At 43.7% G+C, this 19307-nt stretch overlaps 1 protein-coding gene across 9 annotated transcripts in view; it reads left to right on the top strand.

The window, feature by feature from the left end:
- CHN1 (chimerin 1) overlaps nucleotides 1-18238 on the top strand; it is a 194641-nt gene extending 176403 nt beyond the window's left edge. For 7 of the 9 annotated variants that reach the window (XM_041722802.1, XM_041722806.1, XM_041722800.1 and 4 more), the window contains 5 exons: nucleotides 4575-4748; nucleotides 5517-5594; nucleotides 8911-9048; nucleotides 16152-16257; nucleotides 17451-18238. In XM_041722802.1, the coding sequence (XP_041578736.1) occupies nucleotides 4575-4748; nucleotides 5517-5594; nucleotides 8911-9048; nucleotides 16152-16257; nucleotides 17451-17622 (668 nt within the window). In that variant the 3' untranslated portion in view covers nucleotides 17623-18238. The remainder of the gene's footprint in view (nucleotides 1-4574; nucleotides 4749-5516; nucleotides 5595-8910; nucleotides 9049-16151; nucleotides 16258-17450) is intronic. The other 2 variants (XM_041722803.1, XM_041722808.1) reach the window with 1 other exon arrangement.
- Nucleotides 18239-19307: the final 1069 nt, after the last annotated feature.

The following is a 19307-nucleotide window of genomic DNA, read 5'->3' as shown; positions in this document are numbered from 1 at the left end:
CCAATGATTTCACTCATATGTGGAATTTAAGAAATAAATGAAAAAAAAAAAAAAGAAAGAAATGAGCAAAGGGAAAGGAGAGGCAAACCAAGAAACAGACTCTTAACTATAAAGAACATAGTGATGCTGACCAGAGGGGAGGTGGCAGAGGGGATGGGTAAAGTAGGTGATGGGGAGTAAGGGGGACGGGAGTGTTGTATGGAAGTGCTGAATCACTATATTGTACACCTGAAACTCATATTATACTGTAAGTTAACTGTAATTAAAAACTTAAAAAAAATCAAAGTACACTGATATAAAAAAATTCCTTGCCAAATCATATATATACAACAGTAAAATATAATAATGTCTTTTAAGCTCAAGTATATACAACTTGGGTACAATAAAAATTACTGAATAAGAGGTTGAAACTAGCAAATTCATCTTCAGGGCTAAAAACCGTAACTCAGAGTGTGAGATGTACTGCTGGTAGCATGCCTCACTCAGGGGAAGAGCACAGGCTGGAAATCAGGGGGCCAAGGCTACATCTCAGTCCTACCACTTTCTGGCTGAGTAATCTGAACAAGTCATTTAGCCTCTTGGAGCTTTATTGCATTTGTAAGGTAAAGACCCTGGGCTAGGTGGTTACCAACAGCCCTTTCCAACTGGAGCTATCACTTCTCTATACACAAAGTATGAGGCACATCAACATTAATATTAAATTATAAAGCTTTGCTGACTTTTATACACTTAAAATACTATGTAAGGGTTCTTCTGGTTCTGGACGAGATGAATAAATAGATTTCATTTTGTTCCTCACAATAATAATAAAAAAAACTCCATACAAAATATTTAATTCAACTGTCAGAAAACTCTGAAAGTGGAGAAAGGCAGGCAGGCCAAACCAAGGAAGCCAGCAGCAAGTCGCCTGGTGGTTTGGGGTTGGTTTTTTCCCCCCTCCCATGAATCCCAGCCTGGGCAGTGGAGAAGCCCACAACCCATGAATGCCAACAGGCACAGACAAAAAATAACCCACGGCCTGTTCTTCCCAGCCAAAGCCCTGGAAAAAGGTAGCACAGCCAGCCAGACCTTCTCACCCTTCTTGCCATCCCGCAGGTGAACATCATGAACAAGCAGCAGTGCTGCTGCTGCCGTGGTCTGTGGGCAGAACCCTCTATCACCCCGCCCTGCAATCCCAAGGGTGCGCCTCTCCCCTGGGAATGAGTGGAGGCCTGTCATTCATCACTGCCTTGTAGGAAGAAAGCGATACCCCTCCTGGCTGAGCCTGTGGTGGCACCTAGACTTTCATCCCCACCATGTAGTAGGAGCAGCCCTGTCTTCATCCTGACCTGCAGTCATGAGGCAGCTGAGACCACGGTCAGAACTTGTCTTCCATGTGTACCCTAGAGTTCCATGTGGCACGGCATTCCTTCTCAACCAGGTCTCAGGGCAATGCCACCCTGGTTTCCGACTCCCCCCTACAATAACTAAGAGGTGCCCCCCCCTCCCGAATGTGGGGTACCATTCTGCCATTTAGGTAACATACAAGTAGGGTGGGCAAATTAGCACTGCAGTAGCATTACAAAGGCTTTGTAAATAAGTTGATACTTGAACCATGGCCTACAAATTGAGCCAAGACATGCATTCTAAATCCCAACAGGTTTAACTCTCTGCTAAAATGGTAATTTTCAATAGGAACCAGAGGCTTCTTATAACACTCATAATATCCAGGATTCAGTTCAAAACTACACTTCATACTAAGAACCAGGAAAATTTCCACTCACGTGAGAAAAGACAAGCAACAGATGTCGATACTGAAATGACACAATTATCAGACACAGAAAGCGGCTACCATAATAATGCTCCAGCAAGCAATTAGAAACTCTTGAAACAATGAAAAATAGGAAATAGAAAATAAAGATAAGAGATAACTAAATGGAAATTTTAGAACTGAAAATTTTATTAATAAGCTCACCAGATTGATGGGCTCAGTAGCAGAATGGAGGTGACAGAGGAAGGAAGTGGTGAACCTAAAGATAGATCAGTAGAAATCCTCCAACTCAAACAAGAGAAAGAAAACAGTTTGAAAAGTGAACTGAGCCTCAGAGACCCGTAGCACAGAATAGCAAAGGATTTAACATTTACGTTGTTGGAGTCCCAGAAGAGGATGCGGGCTGAAAAAATATTTGAAAGATTAGTGACTGTGAAAACTCCCCAGATTTGGTAAAAGCAGAAGAATCAAGTACTGATTTGGAGACACTTTTAGGTAAATGAGATGTATTAGAACAGTAAATATGAGGAAGCAGCTGTAACCCCAGTCATCCAGGTCCTGCATTCACATGTGACAAACAGAACCGGCCCAGAATTCCACTTAGCTTCTGACCATAGCTGAGTAGGACAATACCATGTAACAAACCCTGGGATGCTACGTAGAACAGGCCTCTCAATTTCTTGATAATGACAATAACATAGTCCAGGTAAACACTTCTACTACACGTAAGAAATTGCATATATTAATATTGAAGCCTCACATGAACCTAATAATGGATAGACAATAGAGCTAATAGTAAATATTATTCCTATTTTACATAACTGAAACACAGGAAAGGTAACTCGAAATTGCACAGCTAATGGATCATAGGATAAAATCTAACTTATAAAAGTTATACAAAACATTAAAATGTTCAGGGGAAACAAAGTCTTCTAACTGGACATTTTGCCATTGATTTGCCTTATGATGGAATCCAAAATCTTACTGTATCTAATAGAGATACAAAGAGGAATTGGGGTTTTGGGTTAGGTTAGTCATTTGGACATTGTCTAACTATTACAGAATGTTGTTGGGTCATTTCCTCAGATAATATAGATCAAGCTCCATGCTCAGGAAGCCCATCTCCGTATTCAAAGAAGCAGCTTTTATTCTTTCCTGATGAAAACATTCAGGTATTTGTTGGTACCGGCCCTGCCAACCCAGTGCTGTTCTCTTACACGCACATGTGCAGAGACTGAGTGTCCCTCTACACCTAGCTTGTCTTTGCACATGGGAGGTGCTTGGCACTTAGGAATTCCTCCCTTTGAGTCACCACAGGCCTTATGTACTCATTGCAAGTTGGCAGTGTCTACATATTTAATGAAAGGATGATTCCATTTATAAATTTTGGCAAATGTTCCTTATCTCTGTATTATTACTTCCATCTATAACTAGATTGCACTATTACAATGATAATCACCAGCATTTGCTGGAAGAGCAAGCAAAACTAAAGTCTGCCCAGTGACCACAGGCAGTGGTCATGGCCTTGTAGGATTTTCAAATTGGCTTCATTAAGACGTGGATAGAATTGAATCAGATTTACAAGGGGTCAGCATCAAGTTCTTATGAAAAGCGTCAAATATTTTTAAAAGCATAAAGATTATATTTATTTTAGTTAAATTACTCAGTGATGGTTTATCACTCTTCACTCTAATTGAGCTAAATAGTTGAATTCCTCTCTGTTTCTTCTAAAATTTTGTTGCTGGAAGTGCCTAGGTGGCTCAGTTAGTTGCACGTCTGCCTTCGGCTCAGATCATGATCCCAGGGTCCTGGGATCGAGCCCCACATCAGGCTCTCTGCTCAGTGGGGAGCCTGTTTCTCCCCTGGCTTAAGCTCTCTCTGGCAAATAAATAAAGTATTAGAAAAAATAAAATTCCATCGTTGTCTTCTTGTTGGAAATCAAGTATCTCAAAATACTAACTAGAAGATGTTTGAGTTCTGGCATCTTAGAAGTTATAACTCAGGTAAAATTACAAAGCAAAGGACAAGCTTCAGTAGAGGCAAGAAGGTATAGGTATGAAAACCAGGACCCTAGAATCATTCATTCGTAGGCTTGAATTTCAGCTCCACTACATACTACTACATGCATGACCTTGGGTATATTACCTAACACATGCTTGGTTTCATTGGATTTATAAAATGAGAAGGAAAATAGTACCTACTTCATAGAGTTTTGTGAGCCTAATGGAAATAATGTAAAGCACTTGAACTAGTGCTCAGCATCAGTAAGCTGGTGCTAATAGTAACAAATAATAACTATGGCTATTTTTAGCCACTAAATTTATTACATTATATCAAGGATTATGAATAGATACTTATGAGCAGCATGATTTTAAGAGGGTCCTAGGATGCTCTTACTTTTGGAGGTCTGATTCCTCTTCAAAGCAAATATATTAAAATGCAATTATATGTCCCACATCAAATACAATTTTTATGTAACTTTGTGGAAATGGATAATTTTAAGTTGCCTTGTTGGCATAATATTACATTTTATAGATCTTTAACACATTAAGTTTGTTTTATTCAGGTTGGATCTCTCCTGAGATCATGTAACAAGTAAATGATGAAGGATGAGCTAGAGTGCTCATCTTCTGACTTAAAACCAAGATTTTTCCAAGAGAAAAGATGGGAGGAATGTTTTTCCACATTGCAGAAACTGCTGGAAGCTCATCCCCTTTTAAGCCTAATTCAAGCTGGATGGAGTGTCTTTTGCTAAAATAAACACTCCAGCATGCTCAAAATTCTGAAAACATTGATGAATTTTTCCTTTCTATATCTTTTTTAGATTGTGGTTTGAATGTTCATAAGCAGTGTTCCAAGATGGTCCCAAATGACTGTAAGCCAGACTTGAAACATGTCAAGAAGGTATACAGTTGTGACCTTACAACACTCGTGAAAGCCCATATCACTAAGCGACCAATGGTGGTGGACATGTGCATCAGGGAAATTGAATCTAGAGGTGAGGCCTTTCCAGTGTGGTTCAACAGTTGTAATGCACCGTGAATACAAGTCCTAACACCCTTCTGGGTGCCTCATGGCATAACCCAGTTGTCTACTCTAAGTTTAGGGGGGAGTGATTTCAGATGCCAAATGATCTGAAAGTCTGAAAGGAGTTAATTTAGCAAATAATGAACCAGCTTGATTTTAAAGGTACATTTTACTAGTTATAGGAAATATGCTTAAATATTTTTATGAATGACAATGCTTCTAGTCTATAAAGGTTGACACACAGAAAAAATGTAAAAAAAAAAAAAAAAAGTAAAGAAAGAAAGAAAGAAAAAGAAAAAATGCTATGTCCAAGAAGCAAAGGTATAAATGCTCTATTAAAACTATCCTAGCCAAACAACAGAGCTACATCCTAATTATTCTTTCCCATTTGGGAAACACTGATATGGGCCTATTAATGTGGTTATCTTAGTCTTTTGTTATATAAAAGAATTTATGATATAATTGGGGCGATTGATGAATTATTTCCCTTAAGACTCAATATATTTGATCTAATTAGACAAAGTGATGAGCCAAATTACAAATACTTAATTAACAGTAGGTCAGAGTTTAAAAACTGAGTGCAGTGGTTTTATTTTAGGAGAAAATGTGAAGAAGTTTCTAAACAAGTACATTTAATCATTCTTTCTCACACATTACTTCTCCAGCCTGAAGTATGGGAAGAAGTATGAAGAAAAGGCATAATTCCAAAGAAACTAATTAGTTCCCTTAATTTTTACAGGTCTTAATTCTGAAGGACTGTATCGAGTATCAGGATTTAGTGACTTAATTGAAGATGTCAAGATGGCTTTTGACAGAGGTATGTTCTTCAGCGTGTTCATCGACTTAGGGCGACAGTGCTGTCTGCCAAGAAGGCACAATTCCTTATGTTATTCTTTGCATTATTTATCCAAGTCATTTATTATTATACCAAATAAAAAGTTAACTTATAATTTTACTTTTTTATTAGTATATTAAACCATTACATTTTGAGGTGAGAAATAAAAATAAAATTTAACTATATAATCAGTATCTGAGCACACAAAGCTGGGCCATTTTCATAAAAGTATATGCAGAACAATTAAATTTACTAGAAATTATGGAGAAAATCAGGCAGGATGGTTGGGGGAATCTAAGTCATCACAGACCTCAGATTCCCAGGTTGGAGTTGGCCTCCCTAACTGCCTGTCATCCATGCATCCCTTCACCATGTTTGACTGAGTTAGAGACCCAGTGTAATGACTTAGGTTCCCCCACCACAGAAGCATTATTGATTTTAATAAATGCTACAAAGGAAAATATTAATAACTGTGGAAATTAACCTATTCCTTTGGGGTTGGAGGGGGATGCTGGAGATCAGAAGAGACTTTTCCAGAGAAGAATAGAGGTTGGCCATATAATGGTTCAGTAGCAAAGAAAGGAGGTATGTAAAGACCCTGGCAAGAGAAGAGTCTGTGCAAAGGCCCTGAGGCTGTCTTTGTCAAGGCCCTGAAAAATGCTGTGGCTTAGAGAGTAAGAAGTGAAAGGAGAGTGGACTAAGATACAATGAATAGAATATCTTACTATAAAAAGAATTAGGGCAGCCCAGGTGGCTCAGCAGTTTAGTGCCACTTTCAGCCCAGGGCCTGATCCTGGAGACCCAGGATGGAGTTCCATGTCAGGCTTCCTGCATGGAGCCTGCATCTCCCTCTGCCCCTCTCCCTCTCTCTCTCATGAAAATAAATAAATAAGAAAAAGAAAGAAAAGAAAAGAAAGAAAAAGAGAGAGAGAGAGAGAGAGAGAGAAAGAAAGAGAAAGAAAGAAAGAAAGAAAGAAAGAAAGAAAGAAAGAAAGAAAGAGAGAGAGAGAAAGGGAAAGGAAGGAAAGAAAGAAAGAAAGAAAAGAAAGAATTAGCTGAATGGTAGAAGGGTTCTCAGATTGACCTCCAAATTCGGTTTAACCTATCATGTAACTGAACTAGAAGATTGGGGACTCTATTGTCCAAACAGAAATTGGATGTGTGCCCTATAATGAGATAGAACATTTGAAATTTGGATTCTCATAAAAAAATAACTTCTAGTTGGTGGAAACAGGAACCATGTCTCAGGAGAGAATATACCCGTATTCTTTCTTCTTTCCTGAGTAAAAATTTTGATAGAGGTGATATCTGCCTTCATAATTCTTCTACTTTGCTTTTGTGCCCGCCCATCCCACATGGTCTTTGGGCCCCCACACCTACACATTTGCCTAAGGTCCTCCACTGAAGCCTTCTCCATTGCCTTTTCCTCTCAGAAAGTAGTCTATCCCAATGTGTATTGCCACTGCCTATGATTTCAACCCTAGTGTGAAAGACATCAGTGATCTAATTCACACTTGAATGTGAACATCTGATAGGCTGTGGTATTTTGCATTTAAAAGAGGCTTCTTAAAAAAAAAAATAAATAAAAATAAAAATAAAAAAATAAAAAAATAAAAAAAATAAAAATAAAAGAGGCTTCTTTAAAGAAAAACAGACTTCATTAGAGTAGTTTTAGGTTTACAGTTTTAGGTTAATGGTAGTATTAGCTTACAAAATTTCACCACAAGTACAGAGATTTCCCATATAACCTCTCCTCTCATGCCCTCCCCCCGCCCAGTTTCCCGTTATTATCATCTTGCATTAGTATAGAGTACATTTGTTACAACTGATGAACGGACACTGATACATGATGAATAACTAAAGTCAGCAGCTTACACCGAAGTTCACTTTTCATGTTGTGACAGTTCTGCGGGTTTGGCAAATGCACATGTCACACATCCACCGTTACAGTGGCACAAAGAACTTTGACCACCATAAAAATCTCCTCTGCATTACCTGTTCTTCCTTTCCTTTCTCCCCCTGAACCCCTGGCAACCACGGTTCTTTCTATTGACCTCCATAGTTTTACCTTTTCCAAAATGTCATATAGCTGGAATCAAGGAGTGTGTAACTGTTTTTTGGACTAGTTTCCTTTACTCACTAGTATGCACTTAAAACTTTCCCATGCCTTTCATGGCTTGATAGCTCTTTTTTGCTCTTGCTCAATAATATTCCTTTGTCTAGATATATCAGTTTATTCGCCTATTGAAGGACATCTGATTGCTTCCATTTTTTTTTTAGCAATCATGAATGAACATGGCTGTAAATATTTTGTGAGCACATTTTTGTGTGGACATAAGTAGTTTTCAGCTCTTCTGGGTAAATGCCCAGGAGTGTGATTGCTGGATTATATGGTAAGAGTCTGTTTAGCTTTGTAAGAAACTGTCTATCCCCCAACGTGGCTGTACCATCTTGTGTTCCACCAGCAATAATTTACAGTTCCTCTAGCTCCTCATCCTGTCCAGCATTTGTCGTCAGGGTTCTGGATTTTAGCCACTCTAATATCTGTATAGGGAAGAGGCTGCTTTTTAAAATCAAGAGAAATTGTTCATAAGCCAAACGGAATAAAAGAAACCTAGCAATAATAAGATCAGTTCAGAGGAGGCATTAATTAAGTCTTTTGTAGATCAAAATCTCAGGTACTTTAACCAGTTACTAAATGCAGGGGAGTAAAGGAAGGCCCCACACCTCTAAAATACTCCTGTTTTATAACTTTTCTTTTTATTTCAACACTCTAAAGTCTTGTTCCATTTCACTCCTGCTTCTCACTCTCTGCCCACCCCCAGGGCACAGACAACATCCACACTTCACATTGGAGCCTGGGGGTGAGTCATAGGTGGCCTCTTGTAAGTTAGGAGTGCCTTTCTTGTTATTTTTCACATTCTCTAGGTTTATTTTAAAAAGAAAGAAAAATAAAAATGAAAAAGAGAAAAAGCAATGCCACATTTACTCCCCTAGGAATTCTCAAATACTCCTGGAATCTATAAATATTGCCGTTGACCTCTGTCCTCTCATACTCCATCCCCCGCCTCCCTCCATTAAACCTGGGAAAAATAAGTAACCAGAATAGAAAATTTAAAAAAAAAAAAAAACAGATTTTGCTTTTCACAGAAAATTGATCATTTATATATATCCGCACACTGAATCTGATGTTAGAAACTGACGCATTGTTAATCTCTAAAGACTGTATAACAAAAATATATTAAAGAGGTACCCTGCATCCAGATACTTACTCTTCTTTTTTTAACATCCTTCAAAGATGGCGAGAAAGCAGATATTTCCGTGAACATGTATGAAGATATCAACATTATCACCGGCGCGCTGAAACTGTACTTCAGGGATCTACCAATTCCACTCATCACGTATGACGCCTACCCCAAGTTTATAGAGTCCGCCAGTAAGTATGAGGGCAGCGACCCAAATCACCTGACAGCTGCCTCCTCATGCCGATCGCTACTCCTGTGTCCCTTGCCGAGTTTCTTGAATGCGTATTAGGTGTTTCCCCCCTCGCCTCTGTCCTCGGTTAATATGCTCACAAGAATTCTGAGCTCATCTCTAACATATGCTATTTAGGACTTCTTCCATCAGAAACTTCTTTGTCATGTGCTAATCCTCATTTTCCAAAGTAAGGTTTATACCAGGGCTCTTTAGATCCGGCCAACGCATCTACGAAATAAAAGTGAGCAACTAGAAAAAAGAAGATTGAAAAACAGGACCAAACTGTTTTGTTATTAGGTTCAGCTAAGCATAAAAGTTACTGTCAGCTCCCATAAAAGCTTCTAAATCCTTAACTTTCAATCTCTGTACTTATCCCATGACAGACCATTAACAAACAGTTTGGTAAACTGGCGCTGGTCCGTAGATCGTACTTTAAGGAGCACGGTTTTAGATCAAGAAGGGATTTTTTTAAGTTTTAGTTGAGATGCAAATGAGAAAAAGCAGAGGCTCCAATGCCAAATTTTATTTATGGCGTAAAGCTCATACCTGTAATTCACACTTCATTTTTTTTTTTTTTTAAAGAAGGGAATTTTTAACAGATTTTAAGTGTTGGCATTGCCATTTTTTAGAAAAGATAGGCTATTTCTGACATTTGCTTTTCTCTCTTAAAAACCATATGTTGTCTTGATCTTTAAATAATAACATCACTTTCTTAGTAACACTGATTTGCTTTTTGACTTGGAAATTTTGTGAAGTACAGACTTGTTTTGTTCTAATTTTTAGTTTCCCCTTCAGTGCTCTTGTTGAGAATTTCTGTGGCTAGTTCCCTGGAGCCCTCATTTCTTGTGGGTCAGCCTAGCTCTCAGGTCGAGAACAGCCGGGAGAATCACACTGATTTGTACAAATTTCCATGTTAGGAGCCTGAACGACTCTAGATCTCATCCACAGGAATTTAACTCCTCTTGTGTTGGGAGGGATTCAGTGCTGATCATGAAAATTGTCTGAGGGAACATGTGCGTTCTTGTTTCATGGTACAGATGTTTCCTCCCCAGAGAGATACGTCTGATCACCACAAACGTGGACAGCACCTGACACACTTGTATCACGAAGGGTGCCTGGTCGACAGTGGCCCTGATCCCCAGGACAACACTGAGAGCTCAAGTGGACGGTGTTCCTGTGCCTAAGCCAGGGGCACCCCATTAGCAGAGGACAAAGCCCATAATTCAAATCCAGGGCCTGAACTCTACACAACTGCCTTATCTTCGTAGAAAAATCTAAGCCTTCCGTATTGGGTTTCAAGGCCTCTTTCCCCGCCGCCCTCCCAAGTTATTTCGCCTTGTTTCCCCACACCCACCTTGGTTTACCCTCTAGACCATCTGTCCGTGTTCTGGGGTTTCTATCTAAAACAGCCCTCCCTTTTGACATCAGCAAACCCCCTATTCTACCTCAAAGAGCTCTTCAAAGCACATCATGAGATAGAAACTTTCCTAAATCAAGGTAAATGCCCTCTTATAAATTCAACTCTTAGGATACATACAGTATCAATGTTTATTGTACGTGTTTGCTATTGATCTAATTGTTTAGGGAACATTGCATCCTTGTCCGTGTGGCTTCTAGTAGTAGAGTCTGCTTCATTCTTTGGACCCACAGATACAGCCTTTCTCTCATCTTTATAGGCAGATAAAGGAGACAAGAGAAGTTTGGAGTCATAGAGCACATACTAGGTACCAGGAATCATGTCAGACACTTTACAGCCACGATATCATTTTAGTTTAGTTTTATACCCAATGTGGGGCTCAAAGTCATGACCCTGAGATCAAGAGTTGCACGCTCTGGGATGCCTGGGTGGCTCAGCAGTTGGGCATCTGCCTTCAGCTCAGGGCGTGATCCTGAAGACCTGGGATCGAGTCCCGCATTGTACTCCCTACATGGAGCCTGCTTCTCCCTCTGCCTCTGTCTCTGCCCCTCTCTCTGTGTGTCTCTTGTGAATAAATAAGTCTTTAGAAAAAAAAAAGTTGCACACTTTCTGAGTGAGTTAGCCAGGCACCCGCCAGGGTATCATTTTAGGAAGGACGTGTTATAGGGTATAAGTGAATTGTCCGAGGTCCGATCACTAGGAGTAGGTGGCCCTGTCATTCGGACCCACATCTGTCTGATGTCACAGCCCTCGCTCTCTCCACTCAGCCCACTGTCTGGCTTCCCCTGTGGAACAGGAACAGAAGGTTACCCAGAGGAGGGAGGCAGGAGGGCAGGAACCCCTCCCAAATGATGGTCAGGGTTAGCTGGCCTTTCCTTTCCTTTACTTTACTTTTTTAAGATTTTATTTACTTGAGAGAGAGAGAGATCACAAGCAGGGGGCAGAGGCAGAGTCTCCAGGGAGCAGGGAGCCCAATGCGGGACTCGATCCCAGGACCCCAGGATCATGACCTGAGCTGAAGGCAGATGCTTAGCCCCTGAGCCACACTGGCGCCCTAGCGCTGGCCCTTCCTGACACAGGCCCTCTTGAACCTTTTTATCACTCAGCCCCTAGGAAACATGGGCCCTGTCCTATAGGTCTCAGGTTTCTCTGGCATTTTTAGCATTTCTTGCCAACAAAAACTCGGGAGCTCACATTACAGCTCTCTCCGGCAGAGGCTGTCCAAGCTCTGCTGTCGCAGCCTCCCCCGGACAACCTGCAGCTGGAAGCTAGAGTGGCTGCAGGAAACAATAAAGGGACACAAGGGTGGTGGAGGCCAGGGCGCCCCATCTGAGGGCTTGAAGATCTTCAGGATCCCCTGGAACCAGCTGGAAGCCTCGCACTACCAAGCCCTTTTCCCCTCACTGCCTCTCCCCACCAGCTAAGACCTTGCTGCCCATCCAGAGGCCCGGGGACAGGTGTGCCTCACAGCCTGCTCAGGACGCCAGCGTTCAGGGACACTTCCTGGCCACGGCGGAAATGGCATCACGGGGACTCTGGCCAAGAACCTAAGAGCTCTGTTCCCAGAAGATCGTAGGAAATATGACTCAGTCAGTGTGTAACCTTGAGGGAGTCAGGTACTCTCAGAACTAAAACCCAGGGCTCTTTGTCCCACGCTACTTAAAACGTCCTGAAGGGAAACCTGGGGTGAGAAGTTGCAGAGTCCCCCTCAGCTCTGCCACTCACCCCGTCTGCTCGGCTGAGTCACCCTTCTTACCTTTGACCTCCCTAAAAGAACCAACGGGACTTGGGATTCCCTGGGTGGCGCAGCGGTTCGGCGCGTGCCTTTGGCCCAGGGCGCGATCTTGGAGACCCGGGATCGAATCCCACATCGGGCTCCCGGTGCATGGAGCCTGCTTCTCCCTCTGCCTGTGTCTCTGCCTCTCTCTCTCTCTCTCTCTCTCTCTCTGTGTGTGACTATCATAAATAAATAATAATTTTAAAAAAAAATTAAAAAAAAAAAAAGAACCAACGGGACATACTTTAAAAAGAGCTTTTAACTAGATGTTGATGCAGGTTCTTATTTCCTGCCACGTTTCCAAATCCTTGCAGACCTTCCTCAGGTGCCACGTCGTCCTCTTCTCTGTTCCACTCAGCCCCTGAGCCACCTTTCTCCTCTGTGTTCCCGTCACTCCTCGCCTGGACCTCTTCCCTTCAGGCTGGTAGGCTGTATTCAGGTCTTGTCTTCCTGACGACACTGACCCGTTTGGAGCAGGGGTTCTCTCGCGCATGATTATTTTCCCATAGCACCTGTGACAGTCACTCGTTCACGTAATAGGTGCTAAGTATGTGTTGGATGTAAACATAACTTTACATTGAGAACCCCAGAACCTTCGAGTTTTTAGATATTCTAAAGGGCCATGTTAACAAGACTCCCTTGTGTATCACATTCTTTCTAAAATACCTGGTAACTGTAAGATCACTGCTTCTCTCGGCATGTGGCTGCTGGCGGACAGATGTGACGGTCGTAAAGCCCAACGTGTGCACAACAGAAATCCGCCCACTCTCAACTCCCTCCTGTTGGCAGTGGTCCTAATATCGCCCTCATCCACTCGCAGGCCTTTCACGTATTTGAAACGACTGATGCTGGTTGTTATCTCTAAATACATTCCATTTTATCTTTGTCTTAAGTTATGCTGTAGTCTTCTCGGGGCAAAGGATTTGTGTCCTCTGAAAAAAAGTTATTGGTACTACTACTTTAAGTAGGGGGAAAAGAAAGAAAAAGAAAATTCCAGGGAAGAACCTCTGTCAATTTGATGTCAGCATATTCAAATGCAGTTTATCATATGTCCCCAAATTTATATCTCCAGTCTGGACCTCTCCCTGGGCAGCAGATTAATCATTTGGATGTCTGAAGGATATCTCCAACAGAACCCTGAGCTTCCCCACAAAACCTCTCCCCCCCATAATCTTAACGGAGGCTCCATCCTCCCAGGTGCCTAAGCCCAAAACTTAGCTCAGTCTTGATTCTTCTCCTTCTCATACAACCCTCACCTGGAAATCCCACGGACGTTCCCTTTAAAATATACCCAGAACCCAGCAACTTATCACCTTCACTGTCACCACCTGGTCTAAGCTAGAGTCATTCCTCACCTGGATTTTTTTTTTTTTTTTTTTAAACTTCAGAGCAAGAGAGCGTGCGTAAGTGTGGAGGGCAGGGCAGAAGGAGAGGGGAGGCTCTCAGGGAGACTCCCGCTGCACACAGAGCCATCTCGGGGCTCAGTCCCACGACCCTGAGACCAGGACCTGAGCCAAGACCAAGAGTCAGACGTTTAACCAGCTGAGACCCCCTGTCGCCCCCCCACCTAGATTTTTGTAATAGTTACTAGAATGGTCTCTTCTTACTCTGGCCTTTCCGTGGCCCGTTTCCCACACGCAGACAGTGGAGGTCTGTCCCAGCCGTTTGCACTTCTCTTGGTAAATGCTGGGCCCCAGGACAGCCTCCAGCACCTGACACGACAGTGTCCTGTTACCTTACCGACCGCACTCCCCTCCACTCCCTCTTGCTCACCCAGCGCGCTCCCAGGTGGCTTTCCGCCCCTGCCCTCACCCTCGGACCTGCTCGGCTGCTCCCCTGCCCAGGCCCCCAGGTCTCTGCGTGCTTCCTTCCCCCAAGGCCATGCCGCCAGGTCTTCACTCAAGACCTTCTCTCCCACGGAGGTCCCTCCGACCACCCCATTTAAAATAGAACCCCCCCCACACTCGCAGCGTTCCTCACCCGTGAGGAACGTTCCTCACCTGTTTTTCCCCGTAGCGCTGACCTCAGTCTAATCTAGCATAACCTGGAAGCTACGTGCTCTTTGGTTATCATCAGTCACCACCACCTCCCCCCCCCCACCCCCCGCCAGAGAGAAAATAAGCTGCGGGGAGGGAATTTTGTTTATCTGCTAGCCCACCAACACTGTTCTCCTTAATTTCACACCATCTCAAGATTCTCCTTGCAAAAGATTATAAATGCGAAAATTAAAAGGAAATTAGGTTACTCTTTTTTCATTTTCCAAAACAGTATAGTGTCAAAATAATTAGTCCTACAGTAAAAACTAGAAGCAAATACTAAGTAATCTTTTTCTGTAGTAAATGGAATTTTCTTAATTCTAGAAGTTAAATGATTGAATTTCAGCATCCGAGATGGTATTGCTGTTATGAATTGACGTTCTTTAAAGACCTGAAGCTTCAAAGACCATGCCTCAGTTATCGTGGCAAATAACACTTTATTACTGAGAGACGAACTGGGAACCCTGGGTAGACTTTGGGCAGAAATTCTAAAATGGCCAAACTTTCTTTGAATTAAAAAGCTTCACTCTACATTCTGACATTTATCACATCTGCGCTGCCAGTGCCTTGAACTTTTCACGTTTGTTTTTATAGCTGTTGTAACCGGACTCCAGTGCACTGCCGTTGAGTCGGTTTGTCTTAGACGTTAGAAAACTCGGATTCTTAGTCTGTGTTGAACGCTGCCTTGTGCTCAGCTGTGGCCTTCCGGGTCTCCAGGCTGCCATCCTAATTACGACTCAGCACTTCGGGGTCCTCTGCAGTTGCCCTGCAGGCTAACGTTAAAGGCACCCCATCTTCCTGCATGGGAGAAGAAGCAGGAACGTGCTAGGGTGCTGTTTTTGAGAGCACAGACGTCCAAAGATGTCTGTTGTTTCTGATTATGGAAATAATGGAACTAAATGTAATCTGTGACCTCAAGAGCGTGCTGGGTTTTTGGCCAACACAGCAGAACTAAAATGAAGATGATTCCCTTTGAAGTTTACACCTTTGGAAGAGCCACAGTTATTTCAGGGATCCTGCTGTCACTCCAAACATTTAGAATTGCCTTCAGAGCGTCATTGCGTTCTCCAGAATGTCCTAAGTAGTAGAATATTTTTGTGCTGTGAGGGTAGATTTGACTTTTTTATATAACAAAAAAGAATTTTTTTTTTCAAAAAAGGAAATTAAAATGAAGGAAGTAATGGGGCACCTGGGTGGCTCAGCGCTTGACATCTGCCTTCAGCTCAGGGCATGATCCCGGGATCCTGGGATCAAGTTCCCCATCGGGCTCCCTGCACGGAGCCTGCTTCTCCCTCTGCCTGGGTCTCTGCCTCTCTCTCTCTCTGTATCTTAAAAAAAATAAAGTAGTAAATATTGGATGATACCTTTCTTAGCTTAAAAAAGAAAATAGCATGAATATCAATTAAGACTTTGGCAGGGGTTACCAGGGGCATAGCTTGTGTGTGGTCACTGGGCTGTGGTGGAATATTCTGAACAAATTAATATCCCTTAGGTGTGTCTGTAATGTTGTAAGGTGACCTCATTGGACGTCCCAGTGTCATCTGCGCGTGCCTGTGTCTGATTTCTCTCTGGCAGCATCCCACCCGGCCAGTGGCAGGTCCCACGGTCACCGGCCTCGGAGGCACTCACTCGAGTGGACAAGTGGGCGCTGCCCCCAGAAGTCCTCTGAAGGCTGCGGCCTCGGAAGCGTGACCCTCGGTCCTTCAGAGGATTTCCGAGGAGGCCGCGGGCAAGGCCCCGCCGAGGGTCTCCTGAGGCCGCGAACAGACGGGAACTGGGGAGCCGGGCGGAGGGTTAAGGGTCTCCCCCCGGGGTTCACCTTGCTGTTTTAGAAATTCTGGATCCTGATGAGCAGTTGGAAACCCTTCACGAGGCACTGAAGCTGCTGCCCCCCGCTCACTGCGAGACGCTGCGGTACCTCATGGCGCACCTCAAGAGGCAAGTCACCGGCCCCGGCTGACGCTGGCTCGGAGCCGTGTTGAGAACCAAACGAGACCAACAGGTGAAAGGGCGGGCAGGTCTGGAGTGAATAGACGGAGGCCCAGGTGAGGAGCGGCCTCAGGCCGGCCGCCTGCTGCCGAGGCCCCGGCGGCGCCCGCCCGGCTGCTGCTGGTTCTGGGGCGGGGGGACCCCGGGGGCACGGGGGGCACAGCCGCTCCGGGCTGCCCTTCCTCGCTCCAGAGCGGGGCTCCACACGTGGTGACGGGACTTCAGGTTCTCGCACTGATGTCGCCAGCGCTGAAAGCTGCTATTAAAAGAAAAAAATGGAGCAAAATAAAGGGCAAAGGGAGGAATAGAAAATAAACTACTTGGGCTCCCTCTGGTTTAAGGGCCTAAAGGGGGATGCTGGTCGGCGTCGGCCCCCGCCCGGCCACGCCTGCTCCCTCTACCGTCCAGGCGACTGAAATTACGTGACCGAGTTTTAGCGGTTTTCGAGTTTCAAAATATAAAGCGAATGAGAATCAAAAAAGCCCTTGCCACCCGTTCCGTGTGCCTCTCGGCAGGAGTTACTCAGAAATGACTATTTAACGGAGGCGCCTTTACCATTCCCGCGCCCTCCCTCCTTTCAAAGCTTGTGTTTAACATGCTCGCACCCGGCCCCGCGCCCCCCACCCCCCCCCATTCTCAAACTGTTCAGCTCCCAGAAAGCCAGGGAGCAGGACGCCGGTGTGGCAGGAGGCTGATGGGATAAGCAGCCCACGCAGCCCCTTGTCCACTACGTGCACAGGCCCACGCAGCCCGCCGGGGAGCTCGGCCTTGAGCCTCAGTGGTCACCAGAAGTTCGACGTATTAATACAATTTACTTTAAAGCTAAGAGGTGGGGCGGCCCCTGTGGCCCAGCAGTTTAGCGCCACCTTCGGCCCAGGGTGTGATCCTGGGGTCCCGGGATCGAGTCCCACGTCAGGCTCCCTGCGTGGAGCCTGCTTCTCCCTCTGCCTGGGTCTCTGCCTCTCTCTCTGGGTCTCATGAATAAATAAAATCTTTTAAAAAAAATGCTAAGAGGGGGACGGAGAAGTCACTCAGGCGGGGGTTGCCAAGTGGACAGGAACCTTGATCGGGAACCTGGCCCTGCTTCCGTGCAGAACCCCGGGGCTCACACGGAGGCGTGCTCCTTTGCTTCTGTTTTTCAGAGTGACCCTCCACGAGAAGGAGAACCTTATGAACGCGGAGAACCTCGGCATCGTGTTCGGCCCGACCCTTATGAGATCTCCGGAGCTGGACGCGATGGCCGCGTTGAACGATATACGATACCAGAGACTGGTGGTGGAGCTGCTTATCAAAAATGAAGACATTTTATTTTAAATTTTAGTTTGCCAGAAAAAAAAATGTTTTACAGATGAAGGAATGTTTTATAGTAATTTAATTGGCTCTTATAGCTGAATTCTTTCTTGGTTAGAAGTGTGGGCAGATAGCCAGATTAAAATGAAGGAACTTTCCATTGTCGTAGTAGCACCGCTCAGCTGTCCTTGTAAAACAGTGAACACACGCTCTCCAGTTCTAGTAACCCTGGGTGTTTATCATGGTAAGAGAAACTCAAGCTATTGCATGATTAGCCTCCTCTTTGGCAAGGGAACCCCACACAAAGGAGACAACAAGCCTGCACCGCCTCTTTTTCCCGGGTAGTCTGTGGTTGTAATTCAGCATGTTTCACAGAGTAAATCTGTCATGACTTCGCTTTTGGGTTCTGTGTCATTGGTTTCTGACGCTTCTATAAACATGCACACAAGTGGATGAAACGGCACCTCTGGCTGCTGCATTGCCATAGACTATAACATATGCCTACTTTTCTCAAATGCTTTATTTCTAGTTTCTCTTAGTTCTGCTCTAACCTAGTCCTTTCTTTCCAGCAAAAGCAAAATGTGTTTTCAGATTTGTTACTTTAGTAAATTATCCACCAATAAAAAAGTACAATGCGGAACGTTTTCTGTTATTATTGGTTTTTAGTTGCAGTTTTGTGTTTTTATCTGGCATGCATATGTTAATGTATTAACTTTGGCTTTTAGAAACCAAATATATTGACAGCTTTCTTTTCCCCCTCATGATTGAGAATAGTTAGGAAAATGTGTTTTGCCATTTATTTAATACTAAAGTTTTGTGTTAAGCCCCTAAAATAATTTAAAACTGCTTAGAATTAAAATATCCATTCATTGGATTTTTCTTTTTGCGTACTCTAGGAGAAAGGTAGACCATTTTCTCAACTTTTGGTGGGGGGTTGCGGGGCAGGCGGACAAGAGTTCCTTCTCAAGCATTCTGAAGAAGACAGCTATAAAGAGACTTCTTAAACGTTTGATTGGCTGGAAATGCTGACTGTCTGCCAGGAGATGGGTCAGTTTGCCTGTACATCTAGATGCCAGGAAACCTGCAGTGGGTCTGATTTGTGCTATCACTAGCCCCCCCATGTGCCTTTGCACTAATGACCTTGAGGGTCAAATGAGCATCCTTCCAGAACTAAAGCTCTATCCTGCTTTAAAATGTAAAAAAAAAGGGGGGGGCGGGGAATGCCTGGGTGGCTCAGCAATTGAACCTTTGGCTCAGGGCATGATCCTGGGGTCCCAGGTTCAAGTCCCGTGTTGGGCTCCCTGCATGGAGCCTGCTTCTCCCTCTGTCTGTGTGTCTGCCTCTCTCTCTCTCTCTGTGTCTCTCATGAATGAATACATAAAATATTTTTTTAAAAATAAGATATAAAATAAAAAGTAAAAAAAAAAAAACACACAAAAAAAGACATTTTTGCATTTTTGCCACATCACTCCCTGATAGTATGAAGACTATCTCAGAGGGAATGGTAACTGACAGAAATGAGGAGCTGTTCCTATGTTTGCCGCTGGGCTAGAGTAGGAAGTTGGTAGTCTAAGTACTAATGTATGTGTTCGAAACCTCACAGCTGCCTTCTCAGCCACAGTCGCTCATGGAAAATGTCATCACCCTGAACATCGGATACACAGATTAAGAGGGAACGGAGATTTGTTTTGAATAACATAGAAACTGCC

The sequence above is a fragment of the Vulpes lagopus genome, chromosome 11 (assembly GCF_018345385.1).
Source record: "Vulpes lagopus strain Blue_001 chromosome 11, ASM1834538v1, whole genome shotgun sequence".
NCBI classification, from domain to species: domain Eukaryota; kingdom Metazoa; phylum Chordata; class Mammalia; order Carnivora; family Canidae; genus Vulpes; species Vulpes lagopus.
This window is presented reverse-complemented; position numbering and strand designations above follow the sequence as displayed.